This window comes from Camellia sinensis, chromosome 2 (assembly GCF_055761805.1).
Source record: "Camellia sinensis isolate YWXY chromosome 2, ASM5576180v1, whole genome shotgun sequence".
Lineage (NCBI taxonomy): Eukaryota > Viridiplantae > Streptophyta > Magnoliopsida > Ericales > Theaceae > Camellia > Camellia sinensis.
In genome coordinates, this window is record NC_138962.1 from 179,859,086 (window position 1) to 179,876,854 (window position 17,769).

The following is a 17,769-nucleotide window of genomic DNA, read 5'->3' on the forward strand; positions in this document are numbered from 1 at the left end:
TCAAAAACGTGGAAGACAAACTTTGGAAGACATTCCATGTGCCATAATGTGGTCATTGTGGAAGGCAAGGAATGAATGCAAGTTTCTAGGCTCTACTGTTTCTAGGGAGGATTTGTAGGGGCTAATTAAAGTGAGGTTGGCTCTTTGGGCAAAATATAAAGTTCTAAACTTTAACTACTCTGTTAATGATTTAGTTTTCAGATTTAGGTCCATTAGGGGTGGTTAGTGCCTTGTATCTGGTTGGGCTTTATTCATTTGTATCACCCCTGTTTTGAGTATATTGGGGTTTCTGATTTGGTTGTTTTGGTTGATTACTCTTTAAGCATTTCTATTTGATAGTGTTGCAAATGCTTGGACTTAACCTTTGGTACCAACCTAGTTGAGATTAAAGCTCTTTGCTATGATACTTATTGCGCGATTCCTTTTTTTTTTTGTCTTTTCTTTATTGATACTTGATGTATAATTTATCCTTAATTTTATATCAATAAAGGATTATCTTTACTGATAAAAAAATAAAAATAAAAATAAAAAAATGAGCCAAAATTTTGAGTTATGGTACATTCGAATGTACTAAACATCTAGTTATGAGCTTATATACTTTTGTATCGTAACTCATAATATTTAGATCATAACCATTATCATATTACCTCATAATTTAGTTATATTCAATTATACATACATACCATATTCCTTCGTAACCGCATCATAACTCAACTATTTAAATAATATAAACTTTAATTAGCCAGTTACCAAAGAAAGAACAGGGGAGTCAGTCGGGTCCAAGAGAGAAAGATCTGCCTCTTCCAATTTGCTACCATGGGATTGTGAGCAAAGACCTCCTAGCCGGTGTCTTTTATCTTCCCGTCGAGTGGAGTCGTTTATCTTCCCGTCAAATCGAATCTTTCCAAGAGCTCTTTTCCGTAGCTCAGGTTTGTTTCTAACTCTAAGCTTCATTTACAATAGTTGGGCGATTGGGGCTTTGATTTCAAAACCCTAACCCTTATTGAATATCTGAAGTTTGGTTCTCAGTCAAAATTAACATCATTGGGGCTTTGATTTCAAAACCCTAACCCTGAGTTAAAATTAACATCAGTTCTCAGTCATATTCACATTTTTTTTGTTTGCATTCTCCTTGCTTTCTTTTTTGTTTTTTAGCTAGGCCATTAGAGAGATTGTTGGAATTGAATTGAGGACACTTTTTTGTTTTTAATTGATCGGTGTCTTGAGTAATCTTTCTTTGTTGTTTTCTTGATGTTTCTTTTGTCAGGAAATTCAAACAATTCATGCATTTTCTGTGTTGACTATTGTAGGTATGTTTATGATTTTTTGTTTATCTTTGTTAAAAATCTTGATATTGATATTGAGTATTTGCGTAGTCAAGTTTTCAACTTCTCTGAAAATTTATCTACCATTTTGTACTTTGTGATAACTGCTTGATCATGCTAGATATGTAGATGTACACAATAATTAAACGGCTAATTTTGAATGCAATCTTTGCCATTAGTTTTATTCAGATTTTTTTTTTTAGTTATAGAAAAAAGACAAAGCTTTAAATTATTTCCTAAATTGTATACATAATTCAACTGTCAATAGTGCTATATGTGTTTCTTCGAAGATACTTCAAATATATGTGTGAGATTATTGATGCATTGTAGTTAGATGGAGAAGTCATTCCATTTTGTTCTTCATTAATAATTTGGATGCCTCTGGCTACATGTTAAATTTCTTTTAACCATTCAAAATTTTCATGAAAGCAAAATATGGTGCAATAATATTATTTCAAGTTTAGAAAAGTTGGGGTTTTGGTGGTAATGTGTGGGCAGTTTAGTTTGTTATTATGAAACAACAATTATGAATGCTCTAAACAGAAATATATTATCATTCAGCAAAAGGAATATAAAAACAAGAACCTTCCTGCTAATTGTATTTGGCTTTCTAAATACTGGAGAATGATCCCTATATTTTGTTTTTCGATAATGCAAAGAAAACATTTATCAATCTGTAAATTAATTTTATTTTTTGTTTTAGTTACCTATACCAACGATTACATATAATGAATCCTATTTCCTTTTTCAGTTACAAATTTAAAATTGAAAACCTAGTTAGGTAAACTTCTAAATAGAGATTTCTACAATATGACTTTAAAATTCACCCCTAATGATGTCATAGGGGTTGGATCTTACGTAATTGATTTCTACAATATGATTTTATATGATGTTGATTTTTGCGTTGAATAATGAATAGATTGTACGTCCACATATTAAATCGATAAAACTTAATATAAATATTTAACAATTGAATTTCACAAGTCCCGTGCATCGCGCGCGGATCAATGCTAGTGAATAATTGAAGCAACTTTTAGTTGACTTAAAAAGAGGAATTCTCATAGTCATGGGAGTTTGAAAAGATAAGTAGTTGTTTTGTGTATTACATGGTCATTTGATTTTTTATTTTGCCCTTTCAAATCAACAAAGTTGGAACTTAATTAAATAGGGTAAAATACATTTGTTATAGGATTACTTCGTTATTGGAGATAGTTAAAAGAAGATAAATTCAGAGTAACCAATTTGTCTTATGCTTTTTATATAATAGTATAGATGTTTGAGATTAATTTATTTTGTTTTGGGATTTTTCTAAATTGGATTTTACATTAAAAAACTTTAGTTGGGTTTGCATGGCCCAATATAAATGTTGTTATATTTTGATTTTCAACACCCAATTATTTTTTATTTGTTTACATTTTTGGTTTGAGTTCTGAAATATAAGTAGTTTCATTCATATACAATTTGTAATGTCCTTAGTTGTTAGTTGCCATTTGTGGGTAGTTGTATTGGTTGCATTATCATTGATTATCGAGACGCATGGAGGACATGATAATGTTCATATAGGTGTCAATCATAGTAAAATTGAAAAATGCTTCCCTCCAAAAATCTGTTTGGATTTGTTCCTTGTGGCCTTGCTCGTTGTTAGTGGCAGAGTCAATCAATGTTACACGCTATGAAGCACGGACATCTCTTCGAAGGCAGCGTATGGGTGTCCAACACTCTATGGGAGATGTCTCTTCTTTTTTTTTTTATTTTTTTTTTTTGCAGTCAGACACATTCGGGACACGATTCTGAACAAGAACCCCAGCCTCTTGGCCGAGAAAGAGAGAGAGAAGAGAAAGAAGGTGAAGAAGAACCTGGGCATGTTGAAGCTCATGAAGGCGAAATTGAAGCCCTAGATCGAGGTATGTTCTCCTTCTTCTTTGCTTCGTTTTTCTTCTTTCATCACTTCAAAGGTCGTCTCTCTCGCAGTTCGTCTCTCTGTCGTAGTTCGTCTCTCTCTCTCTCAGATCCTCTCTCTATGTTTTTCGTTGTCTCGCTCTCTCTGTTTTTCGTCTCTCTGTCTCGCCCTTTTTATTTTTTATTTTTCTTTTTCTTCTCATGAAAGACTCTCTCCCTTTTTTATTTATTTATTTCTTTTATTTTCATGAAAGATTGAAAATATTTTTTTTTAGAACAAAAACCCTACTTTTTTATTTATTTATACCAGAGACCTCCCTCTTTTTTTCCCTCTTTTTATTTTTGCTAATTTTTATTTTTATTTTTTTAATTTTATACATATAATAAATAAATAATATTATAAATATATTGAACGTGTACTCAGCGTGTCGTGTCCCCCGTTTTTTGAAATTTTGCGTGTCCACATGTCCATGTCGTGTCCCGTGTCCATGTCCGTGCTCGTGCTTCATAGGTTACACGGACTCAGGTGCGGGTGTCGGATATGGGTATGTGTCTAGGTGTCAGGTTTGCCTATTCATAAAAAATAAGGATACGGGGACTCGGCTAAAAAGTGTCCAAAAAATAGATACGGATACGGGGACACTGCACATAAAATATTAATAGAATTTTTTTATTGTGCTAACCAACTATATAATCTATGCATCATGATGATCAATACTCAGATAGTTAAAGTCTAAAAAATACATAAAAGAAGAAGAAAGTAATTTATTATGAAAGGAATGTGTGGCCTAGGCACATACCTGATTGATTAGTGCTTCCAACCTTTCACAATTCACATGTTCTTTCACCATTTTAGCTGCATAATTCGTTATCACCATCAGTTTAGGCAAGAAATAAAAAAATCATTGTGTATAAAATATAAATTAAGCAGAAAAAGATAAGAAAATGATATGGATGCTTACTTGATCAAGTTTAAAATGTGTATAACTTTCACACCTATAATATTCTATATCATTATAATTGTAGCATATTATAAATTCAAATTGTGAATGATGTCACAAATATAAACATTATGGAAAAAAAAAAAAAAAAAACTACCTTCAAGTTGATTGAGATGATCAAAGATGTACAAAAATGATAAGTTTTGTATGTCAAGTCAACTATTCTTATTCATAGTTGATTGATCATCTCCACCACACCACAAAATGTCAAAAAATAAAAAATAAAGCAGATTATAGTCTATACATAAACAACAATATATGGAAAGGCAAAAAATCAAATCAAGCTAGTCCAAAAGTTAAGCATCTAAGTCTTAAGCATCATGGTCAACATCGTCAAGCTGAACCTCCTCCATTGCATCATCAAAAGTCACAAGCTCCAACTCAGGTTCATTGATGGAAAGTTCTGCACACTCAATTGGAGATCCATCAATGTCAAACCTATCTCCACCTACAATCATGCAAAAGTCAATAACTAATCTAGGAGAAAAAAAAAGTGTTGTAGAAGAAAGAAAACAAGATTAATGAATTAGAAAACTTACATAAATCCCAATACTTTGAAGGCCCTTCCTTGTACTCTTTTTTCTTTCTTGATAACCTCCTTATGTTGCAATGTACAAAGGCCAGATCTTCAGCCATGCTACTTGCCAACCTACTTCTTTTGATGCTATGAATATGACCATAGGTGCTTCAATTTCTCTCACAACATGATGAAGAGTTGGTTGTGACAGCAACTTAAATGCTAACCCTTGCAACAATGGTATTGAAGCACCATGATTAGCCTACCAAGAAATTGGCTCCTCATACATTCTTGCTTTAATAACATGTGGCTGATTGAAATAGCCCCATCCACTTGAAAAAGCACCATATTCAACGTAAACATTTTGAAGATGAGTTGTATTTTTTTGAAATAGCTGCTCAAAACACTTGCTCTGATTAGTACACTTCTTCATCTTCATGCGGTGTCAGTCGCCGAATGCCATTACTTCTATCTTGAGGCCAAGACTCATGATAATACTTAGGGACCAAGGAATGAGCTATGCAATGCAGGGGTGTGTTGCTTTTGGTCCATCTAGCTTCCAAAATTTCATGAATGGTGTCAAAGAAATTTGATTGTCCAGTGATATAATCTTTGTCTTCATGCTCAAATATAATTGCTTTCACATTTTCTATCATGGTGTCCCACATATCATATAGCGATCCCGGGTTTTTACCCTTGTTGTGCAGTGATCCGGACGTGTGTCCGTGGTTGAGGGTAGTTGTTTATTATCTTGTTTACATCCCTCTTTACTTTGTATTTTGAGTTATAGGATGTGTTGGGCAGGTTTGTTGCAGGTTGGTTGAGTTTGGAAACCAAAACTAGTTGCCCAGATTTTGGCCTGTCCGCTCGAGCGGGGGTTTGGGCGCTCGAGCGGGGAATACACCCATCCAGTATTTCCTGTGCAGTGTTGGACGCTCGAGCGTGGGATTGGCCGCTCGAGCAGGGTTGTCTGAGTGCCGCTCGAGCGTAGAGTTGGAAGCTCGAGCGGAGGCCTGGTTCTGTATAAATGCTGGGAGAGTGCATCCGGCGCTCGAGCGGAAGTTTGGACGCTCGAGCGGGAGTCTGTGAGTGACGCTCGAGCGGGGTGTTTTACGCTCGAGCGGGAGACTGGGTTTAAGTCCCGAAATTTGTGACTTTTCAAATCACTTTTTACTTTCTCTTCTCTCTCCTACTTTTCCAAAAAACACCATTGTTGAGCCTCTCACTCTAGACTCTACCTTCTCTCTAGGTTTTGATCTAGTATGAGTGATTTGCTCACCTTTGGCCTTTACAAAAAAGTTGTTGATCGTCGAGGGCTACATTTTAATCTGAAAATCTCGGGTTTTGGAGCACGTTGGGTTTTGTCGTCTTCTCCTTTGGGACTCCGAATTTGAGGTAGGGATATCCTACTCCTCTCTATGGATTTTGTCTTTAAATTTTGGTATTTTGAGATGTTGGGGTTGGGTTGGTTATTTTGTGAAAGTTTGGGGCTTTTGTGCTATTTTACAAAAGTTGGGGTTTTACTCATAATAAACCTAGATGCATGTTTGGCATAGAGAAATGGAATGAATGTTAAATCATTGATGAAAATGGGACCTAAGGGTTAAAATGTTAATTATGGGAATTGACCTAATTACATTGTTTAATTAATTGGGATAATTAATTGTGAGAAATGAGGAAATGAAATGTTGATTGAATATCCATTGTGCATTTATTTTCTGTTTAGAAATAACTGCTTTGGGCTATCGGTGGAGGATAGTCGTGATTGTTGTAGACAATGCATGATGATTAGGCAAACTGAAACTAATCAATGAAGTATGTCATGGAACTTGACGGTTGATAAAATACATTGACTATATGTATTGAGTGATTGTATATAGAACCCTTGTGTTTGTATACGTTATGTGTAGAGGAGGAGATGGGGGATGTACTCCGCGGTTTAGGGGAAGATAGGGGATGTACCTCTAAACCGGATAGTGTTGGGAGAAGATAGGGGATGAACTCCGTAGATACAGCTCATATGCTTGTCTAAAGAAGTGAAGATAGAGCTTATATGCTTATCTTTGTGAAGTGTGGATATAGCTCATATGCTTATCTGTGGATATTGTGGTTACACTTATCTGTTGTAGAATGTGGATATAGCTTATTTGCTTATCTGAGAATGTGGATATTGTTATTATACATATCTGTTGAGAATGTGGTTAGTGCTTATATGCCTATCCGTTGAAAAGGGGAAAATGAAAGGAAACTTGGACTCATAAGTCGTATGACATAAATTTGTGATTTATGTGATTGTATCAGTGTTGGCCATCTATCAATTGCTAATATTTTAGTCATTGTTCATGGTTGGTTTAGTGTATTTCTACTGGGCTGTGGCTCACCCTATATGGGAATATCATTTTCAGGTGCAGGAAGCATGCCACCTCCAAGGACATAGCTTGGGAGGCTTGAGGCGGACATAATGTTGTCGTTTTACTTTTTGATGTATTACATGTAAATACAAGCCAAGGGCTTAATGTGTATGAGTTAGTACTCTTTTGTTGTAACCAAGTGTTAACTTGGAAAGCTGTAAGCCTGCAAGGCATTTGCTTTTATTGTTAACATGTAATACTTTTTGTAATGAAACTCTGAGAAATGAAAGAATGTGGAACTTTTGAATATCAATGCATGTCTTATTTGTTGGGTTTAATGTTATTATTTTGGGGGCGTTACATATCATATATAGAATGTAACACAGGAGCATCTGTGTTTGCAGCCCTTAGGATGTCAACAATAGGCTCTGTAAAACTCAAAAGGTAATCCAAGTCATCCCACCAAACATCATTTACTATGAGTTGCTTCACCTCAAAAGCTTTAGCATCCACTGGATTCGTTCCATCTCCTTTGTAAATCTTCCATCCTGTATCCATCATCATTTTCTCCAATGCTGGCTTCACTTCCTTCAAATGTTTAGCCATGACAATGTGTGATGCAAACCTTGTTCTGCAACGCTTAATAATTCCAAATTTGAATAACTTTTGAAAATGACATTTGGCAAGCTATGATTCATTATGAAATTTCATATATTATGAACATCAGTGACCAAGTTGGCTATCCATTTACATTTAGAATGTTGAGACGAAATTTTTTGGGGGGGGGTTCACACATACTCTTTAATGCCAAATTCAGCCTATGCACTAAACATGGTGTCCAGAAAATGTGAGGATACTTATTTTCAATTGTCAACCTAGTAGCCTTAAATTAGATCCATTATCTGTAACAATTTGAACAATATTCTGCTTTCCAATTTCTTCAATCACTAATAGAAATATGTTCGCAACATAATCTGTATCTTTTATATTTCCACTTGCATCAATTGCTTCCACAAACATTGCTCTACCAACAGATGTTGTCATTATGTTTATGAGTGGTCTCTTCTGTCTATCTGACCATCCATCAGAACATATGGATACTTCTTTCTTTTTCCATGAATCTTTTATGGGCTAAAGCTTTCTATTCACATGTGCCTTTTCTTGTGCAAGCAATGTTGTTCGCAACCTATCATATGTTGGGGGACAATAACCAGATAGTTTATAGTTTGCTGTTTGCCAAGGTCTGTGAATATTTTCTAAAATAAGGACACCTTGCTAAATTGAATGACAGAGCAGAGGCATAGAACATACAAGCATCTTGTTTATCAGCAATTCTCTTTCTGTCACATTAAATGCAGCTGCCAAAGGTCTTGAAATTGAACTCTTTCTTTTTCTTTTTTTTTTTTCTTTTTTTTTTTTGAAGCAAGTCTAGTCCTTTAGGTAGAAACACATAATCTGCTCTTTTTCTTGCATCCCATTGTTGTTGATCTCTTCTTTTTTCTACCACTTCATGCGACTTTTTGAATGTTTCAAAAACATCATCCTTTGTAGCTTTGCAAGCTTTCGCTCCACAGTTAGGAAGCTTCAACAAATGAGCCTTGACTTTTGAATATGAGCCTGTTACTTTCTTATTGTAATAGTTGCAAGGCCAACATCTATTTACTGCCCCACCTAATGGTATACTAAGAACCTTCACATGATTCCACAATGGTTTATCATCAAATTCAATTCCTTGAGGTTTTGTTGGATGTAGTACAACAACTTTTCCTTTTCCCTTCAGCTTTTCCTGGCCAGTAGATTTCGAGGATGACATTATTTATACCTGTAGGAGCATATGTATGTGCAAAAAATTAGGTGACAACATTTATGATTATTATGTGATTCTAGTTCTTTGTAAAAACTTTGTTTACTGTAGTTTTTAGAATCTAATTTTTGAAATAATTTTTTTTAATGTTAATTTTTGGTGAAATTAGCTGAAAAATAAACACAAATTTCCAAAAATTCAAACGGAGCCTTTATGATTATTATATGAAAAATATATGATTGTTATGTGAAATAAAAGTAACAGTACTTGGTTGGTGTTGTTAAACTTGAGGGGAAAGAAATAAATAAGAGAAAGAGAGAATTAAAACATGTTTTTGCTTGATTTTTCTGATGTACCTTTAAATTTTTTGTAGGTAGTTGAGGGAACTTTAAAATGAATTCATTTTTAATGGTGTTTTATTTTAAAATCAAAAGTCCACAATGAACTACATAATTATATATATATATATATATATTTGCTGTCCTCAAAAAATATATATATATATTTGCAAATATATATATATATATATATATTTGCTTATATAATATCACTCATTAATTATAATGATTACTGATTTGGTTTTTTCAATTTGAATTGCCAAGCTATTTGATACAGACTAGACAATACCCTTGCAATAGGGAGTAGTTGCCTCAACCATAATGAGTTTTTTAAGTGAAAATTGTAATAAATAGGATAATATTAAAATAATTAGTAAAATTTGTACTAATACAAATTAGATATGGAGAAAAAATTTATATGTCGAATATAGAAAAGATAGAAAAACTAAAGAATAAGCATAAGAGAATATGATAAAAATAATTTTTCTTTCTTAAAAAAATTATACACAATTACAATTTAGAAAAAAATAAAGAATAAGCATAAGAGACCAAAATTAATTATAAATTTATGCTTAATAGGTAATGTCATATATTATGAATAAATTTATTATTTGGATATTATTTTTATTTACTATCATTACCAAAGTATTTTTTAAAAAATAAGTGAAAAGTAATATTGGCTTAAGAATAGATTATTTTAATAATTTTTAAATTTTTTAGTTAAAATATAAGGTAAAAAAATTGTATGTTTGAAATAACTTTTTAATTTTTTATCAAAAAATATGTAAAAAATAGAGAGAAATATTTGATGTGATGTTTTTGGTTATTTTACTAGGTTAAAATATTTGTGTTTGGGAAGATGGTTGATTTTTTTTGTAGTTAGATGTGATGTTTGTGAGCCAAAAAATGAAATGATTATGGGTTTGATGTGACATTTTGTCTTATTAGCTATTTTAGCCTTTGCCAAACAAGACCATTACCTGTATACCCATCTATCATAATTGTACACACTTTCAAATTATCTCGAGTCCCATGCAGACTTAATATGACCATCATTTTTAAATAAAATCTTTATTTTTTTCTTTATTTGAATCGAATTCTATTGTAAAAATAAAAAATAAAATTAAATTAAAAAATAAAATGTATTAAAAATACTTAATAGATGAGTAATGCTATAAATAAAAAAATTCATGCATACGTTTGTTAGACAAATATTAATAAGTGTTCTCATGGCGCTTGTTAATATTGAGATTGTGCAAAAAAATATATTGAAAAAATAACTAATTTAAAATAAATATATCAAGTTTAATAATAATTTTTTCAAAATTAACATATTTTGTATCCTTATTATTCCTTAACAAGTGTACCATTCACTTCAAAATAAAAAACTGTTGAAAATGCATTTATTTATAATAATGATATTACCACATAATTTTTTGGGATTTTTTTTTTTTAAGATCCCTGCCATTATGATTTTATAGCATAAAGGACATTTAATATTTTCATAATGTCTAAGGTCCCTCAACATTGATCCAGAGAAATTCCAGTCCATAGAAATTTCAGCCCAGAGAAATTCTATTCAGAGAAATTCTGGGCTTCCAAAGATTTTCTCTGGGTTCAAGATTTTGAACATTCAAATTTCTTTGGATCCATGGACTAACATAAAAAAAAAAAAAAAACAAAGAAAATTCAATCCAGAAAAACCTCAATCCAACTCAGAGAATTTCTCTGGTTCAAACCAGAGAAATTCAATCAAAATCATAGAAAATTTAATCTAAATCAGAGAATTTCTCAGGTTCAAATCAGAGAAAATTCAATCCAACTCTAATAATTTCTCTGGTTCAAACTAGAGAAATTCAATCAAAATCATAGAAAATTCAATCTAAATTAGAAAATTTCTCAAGTATCCGGATCAGTCATATTGTGCCCATGAGTATTGAAACTCAACGAAGAGAAAAACGGTACGAAAAACACATCAGCCGATTCCGGATCCGAAACCCTAATCGCCTCCCGACTCTCATCTTCACCATCATACACCAACGAAGCTATCATCCAATACTCCACGCTATGTTGCCTCTTCAGCCCCGAATTCGCCGGCCACGGCGACAGAGTCCAGGAAGTCACCAGAGTTTCGTCGGATCTCCGGTGTTTCAGCATCCCGACGTTGAATCGACGGGGAAGATCGTACATGAAGACCCTGAGCGGCGATTCGGTGCTGTAGGGCATAGTGTAGTTAGGTAGAGATTGTAAGAGCAGGAAGAAGTGTGATCTGACATCAACGGTTCCGATATAAATGGAGTAGGTGATGAAGATGATGAGGATGAGTAGGAGAGAAAGGACTGTTTTTCCGATCATCTTCATTTTCTCTCTCTAGAAAGCTCTGGGTTTCTCTCTCTATATGTTTGTATGTATATACATGTCTGTGTGTAGTGAACTCTCTATGTGCGTGTTTGATTGTGGTGATGAGTAAGAGTAGACAAAAGGAAGAGGGCTGAATTTCTCTTTGATAGATGGGAGGGACCTTAGACATCAAAAAATAATATTGTGGATGTCTTCCATTACTAAAAATGGGAAAGGGATTTTAGACTAATTTTCCCTAATTTTTATATAATTTTATGCATGAATACAATTTTTTAATTAATATTTTATTTTTTTATTCACATTATCATATTTTGTAAGTCGAGAATATCGTAGAAATAAGAAATAAAGGATTTAATAAAAAAATAAAAAATCAAATCTATTTGTGATATGTCAAGAAGATGATTGGTTGATAATTAAAAAATGTTTAAAATATTTAATTATCAACTAATCATCTTTTTGATATATATAAAAAGTATATCTAATTTTTAAATCTGAATAACAATACTCATATATATATACATATAAAAATGCTAGACATCCCAAAAGTTTTACCAAATTTTGTACCAAATGTCGCACATGAGTGTGGGACCTACATCATCACACTCATGTGGGTCCCCCATCCATGTAAGACGTTTGGTAAAAATTTTGAGATCTCTAATATTACTCATATATATATTATTTGTATATCCATCTCGTATCATAATTATGCACACTGTCTGTACAATCTTCCTCTCAGATTTGGAATTGAATAACTTCTCTTATTAGAGATAAAAAAAAAGAATTATGAAGTCTCATTCTCATCCCTCTCTCATATCTCTCTCAGTTCCCTTTCTCATCTCTGTTAGTTCTCCAACGAGACTTGCGACCTTTGGTACAATCTTCCTCTCAGATCTGGAATTGAATAACTTCTCTTACTAGGGATAAAAAAAGAATTATAAAGTCTCATTCTCATATCTCTCTCATATCTGTCTCAATTCCCTTTCTCATCTCTGTTAGTTCTCTGGCGAGACTTGCAACCTTCGACGAAAGGCTTGCGATGACAGAGGAGAGGCTTGTGACCTCCAATCCAACTACAAAGGCTTGCAACCTCTGCTACCATTGGTCCACTGTAAGTTTCTCTCAACAACCCTTCTTCTTTCTCCGCTCATGTCGGCCGTGTCCGAGAAAACCATGTCGAATCCGACACATATCTCACATCCGCACCCGTGTCATGTCGACACGGGTACTTTGTCGTAAATCAGCAAGTCCACGTAACACAGGAGCCAATATAGGTCTAGGAGGACCCATGCCCCTCAATTTTCAAAAATTGAATTTTAACCTAAAGTTTTGAAAACGTGTTTTGATTTTCTCCTACAAAAATTATGTGTCCCTACTTTTATTTTTTATTTTTATTGCCATTCTTTCATAAACATGACAAACCATTAACTAGAATATGGATAGATTGACTCATTAATTGCTAGACAAATAAATCTAAGAAAACATTTTCTTTTTATTATTTGTATTTTAGTGACATTTTTCATCTTTTATTTTTATTTCTTATTGCTTGAGAGTTGTATAGATTTGAATGGTACAATGATTTTTTTTTTTTGGGGGGGGGGGGTAGTGATATATATGATATTGGAATAATTTTGAAATATTGATAATTAACCACAAAACCAAATCAAATCAAACCAAACAAAACTGTGTCCCAAATTGAACCTACTCAATAATTTGTTTTAGGGTTAATTACATTTGAGTCCTTATAATTTTACTCAAAAACACATTGCTCCCTTCTGTTTTAGAACTACACACACAACCATCTTGTGGTATGGGGTGAAGTGTAAAACTAACAGAAAATGTTATAGATAACATGTGTTGCTCGAAATTGGGTGACAAAGTGAAGGACACAGTTTGAAACCAAATTTACAAAATTGCCCCTAATTTGTTTTCCATCTTCCTACCTTACATTTCCTTATTCCTTCTTGAATCTGCACATTGTCCATCGCCATCGAGAGTCCAACACAGCACCGCCGTTGCTCTTAACACCACCGTCACGCACAACCCATAGCCACCTCCATTCTCATGGGAACACCACCATCATCACTCCCTCACTCTGTACACAACACATAAACACTCGCACACACACACATATATAGATATATATATATATATGTATATATATATATATTAGTTATTTAATTTATATAATTGTGGTAATAATGCTCACCAATTTTCAACCAGCCAATCAATCAAAAAGAGAAAAATGGTAAACCTGAAAGCATGTTCCAATAAAAGTATTTCATTCAAGGCTTCAAAATGCAAATAACAAAATAACTTTACAACATTAATAAAAGAATATATGTACTTGAAGAATGACATATGTTTTGTTCTTAAACCTGCATTGATTGTTCTACTTTCACCGTCGTTATCTTTTTTCTTTTTGAACTGTTCCTAAATTATGTGTTCCAAGTTTATTTTCTAGAAATCCAAACTTCTAGAAATCCACCTTGGGGTGACCTTTGCTTGCATTGACCTTGTGGTGGCTTTAAACTTCCTTAGCCTTGCCTTTTGGCCTTGTCCTTGGGGTGCTCTTAGATTTCCTTGCCCTTGGGGTGGCCTTAGTTTGCCTTGGCGTTGGTTTGTCTTGGCCTTGGATTTCCTTGGGCTTGGATGTGTTGGCTTTGGCTTGCCTTTTCATTGTCTGGCCTTGGTGTGCTAAAATTTGTTCATTTACTTTTGCTGATAGTAGAGCACTTGTGGGTGTATTTATTTCTTTCTTTGTTTTTGATTGATAGTAGAAAACTAGTAAGTGTGTTTATTTTGATGTTCTATCATGAGTTTCTCATATTAATAATTTTCACATAAAACTTTCTTTTGCAGGAAAATATTACTATTCGGCCGATGCTTCAAATGTTATTAAGCTACAATGAAGGATGTTTTATCAGCTTTGAAGAAATCTTGATTTCTAATGAGTTTATTTTATTTAAATTTTTTTTTAATTTAAATTTTTTACTAATTGTATAATTTATTACACGTCTTCAACTTTGTAATAAATAATGCTGAGTTTTAATTTCCACTGCCCTTCATTTTTCTTGCATTAACTTATGTTCAATATTTCAGTTACTTTACACATTAACATTTTTATTATGTGAATGTGATGGAATTTAGTGAACTACCTAAAAGGAATATATATATAAATTAAAAAGATGGGAGTGATAGGTATTGGTATCATTGTGAGATTTCATGAGAAATGGCATCAAGCAGTGAGAGAATTGTAAATGAATATGTTGTAGGCAGCATTAAAGTAGTTGGGGCGTACAAAGTTGTCTTTTGCCAATGCCTTGAATTTTTTGCATACAGGCTAGGGGATATTTACTTTTAACCAAACAAATTTGTTTTAATGAAGAAAATTTCTAAATCTATTGGGAATCATATAAGAAATTTGTTTTAATGAAGAAAATTTCTAAATCTATTGGGAATCATATAAGCCGAGAGTAGTTACTTTTAAGCATACAAATTAGTTGTAATGAAAAAAATTTCTCATCTATTATGAATATCATTGCTAATCTGATACTAAAGATTGGATGGGAATTTTAAATCTGCTTGTATTCATGACAAAATACTAGGAAATAAAACTGCCCATCTAGGGTCACTTTGGATTGAAGAGGTTCCAATTGAGGTTTTTTTCTTGTGTACATTCTAATGAAATCATCATTATACAAAAAAAGAATTTTTTTTTTTAAAAACTCTTTTAAGCATTGTTTTTGAATCGTTACGTTAATAGAAAACTTCCATCATTCCATACCTTTTCATCCGTAGCATTTATTAGTAAAATTCCTACCTTATTTACGTCTCTAAAATTTCTAACATATTCACATTTCATAGGAACTCAATAAATATGTTTTCCACTACAAAACCGCCTTGGCTGTCCACAAAGAACAAATGATGGTCATTTAATTAATAAAATTACAACTTTTTCCTTTCTCTGAGCAAGGCCAGAAGTTTCCACTGATAAAAGTTAAATAAGGATAAATAAATAAGATAAAATAAAATAAAATAAAAAATAAGAGAGCTAAGAGAGATGGTTGTCTTGTAATATATGAACTTCAAATCCCTCCTGCCAGTTCCAATAATCCTTTAGGCTCCGTCAAAATCCCTTAAAAACATATATTCCAACCAAAAGAAATATGTCAATGTGAAATGTAGTTCAAAAAAGACTAAAACTGATTACCACAAAAGTATAAACTCCGTCTATGTAAAATTTTAACATATATAATGTAGTAAATATTTTCAATAAAATTTTCTAACAAATCTAATCCCAACCAAAAATCTTATTCTAGCTCAATAAATCAGATTCAAGCTCCCCAAACAAAGATTTGAAGATGTTAAGGCAAAAATTTAAAAGAAAAGGCTCGTTAATGGACCTGCACAGCCCTTTCAAACCTCCAAAATCTGAAAATTTTCCAATTGAAAACAAAAATACAATATCCATGTTTACAAAGATTGACTAATAAAATAACCATGTCTGCTGTAACAGTAGCTAAGATGGTAGTTTTCATTCATTTTTTCCAGCTATCATGGAGAAAAATGCTAGTATGAAGATGGCATCTGAACATGATAGAAAATAAAGAAATAACAATGCAAGGTGAGTGGACACACAGGCATAGCAATAACTCTAAGTCGTAACATTATCAGTAGTATTTCAATTTTGAAGTGATAAATTACAATTTACAATAAGATACTTGGTCCAGAAACTTTTAAAAAAAAATGTACCTAACATTAATATCAACCCCAAAGACAACAACCCTCCTCCACAATACAAAAACAAATATACTATTCCTAAAACAAATCATTCTACAAAGTTAAGTAATCCGAGTTTTCCAGCTAATTCATAAATTACAAAAACAACAAATCTTATCAAGCAAAGGATACCAATTAATGTAATTCACTAACGACATACCAAAGGGCACCAACTAATGTACTCCAAAAAAATTTTCTCTTAACTCTCACCAACAACATACCAATGGCATGGAAATTCAGTAAAACCGAAGGACACCAACTAATGTACTCCAAAAAAAGTGCAACAAATAATAAAAAACCAAAATATCCAAATATAAACAATTAATATGAAACCAACTCTACTTTGACAACTGTTAGTTTATGATTGTTTCTCTCTCTTTGTATGGTTCACAACAACAACAACAAAATAAACTTATCTCACTAATGAAAAAAACAAAAGGACCACCAAAAATGCATGAATACCTTATTTTTATACCATCGAAGCATATAATTCTACCATTTGAATATATTGTTGGTGAACTATTTTATTTCTCTCATTTGGTGTTATGATGAAGTGCCAGAGCATGGGAAAGTGTTGGAAGAGATTTTCCTTTCCGCGACAAGTAAACTTAATAATTTCTTTAACTATATATTTATATTTTAAAAGGGTCTGTCGGTTTATTCTAAGCTTTCCTCAGTGCCTCCCAGGTAGTGCATGGGTAGTGTTTATCTTTTTTATTTCAACCTGAAATAGGAAAGAGTTGGGCAATGGAGAGAGATCAACAAATTGATTTCCACTAAGAGCAACTGAATCTTAACCAAAAATTGATCTAAAATCTGTTATATATAAAGAAAACAGACCAGAAAGCAAAGTATGCAAATCAACTTTGAAAACAACTAGGTGTGCAATTCCAGTCTCTTTCTAGTTGTTCACTACTTTGCAAAACATTAAAGTGGACTGGAACTGCAATTCTACTACCAAAATCTAATTACTCACCAATATCATTATAAAAGTACTATCATGCACCATTACAATATGTATTGTCACTCCATTCAAACAAAATTAAATACTTTCAACCTATATTCATTACAATACATAGTGCTCCTCACCAAATCCCCACTACCCTCATCTTGAACACTGTTAAATAATTATAAAAGTGGACCTATAGGCCACCATATTTGATGAAAACAAGGAAATTTTAAGTTGTTCCTCAATTTCAAAGTCAATTAACTGAAAAAATTCAAATCGTATCCATTAACATAAAGAAACCATTAATTTGAAAACATCTTTTAAATAAAAAAACCCAATTAACTAATGAATTTACCTTTTATAGCAATGAATTTTATAAAGTAAAAATAAAACAAAGTAAGTTTCCACCTTTCTCTCTATAACCATAATTTTTCCAATTAAAACA

At 32.6% G+C, this 17,769-nt stretch overlaps 1 protein-coding gene and 1 non-coding gene across 6 annotated transcripts in view; one reads left to right on the forward strand and one right to left on the reverse strand.

Moving 5' to 3' along the window:
* Nucleotides 1-17,769, forward strand: part of LOC114273920 (uncharacterized) — a 255,485-nt gene that overhangs the window by 215,431 nt on the left and 22,285 nt on the right. The gene's annotated exons all lie outside the window — the stretch shown is intronic.
* Nucleotides 11,135-11,590, reverse strand: LOC114303025 (putative arabinosyltransferase ARAD1). The gene has a single exon (XM_028248167.2). The coding sequence runs from the start codon at nucleotides 11,588-11,590 to the stop codon at nucleotides 11,135-11,137; it is 456 nt and encodes a 151-aa protein (XP_028103968.2).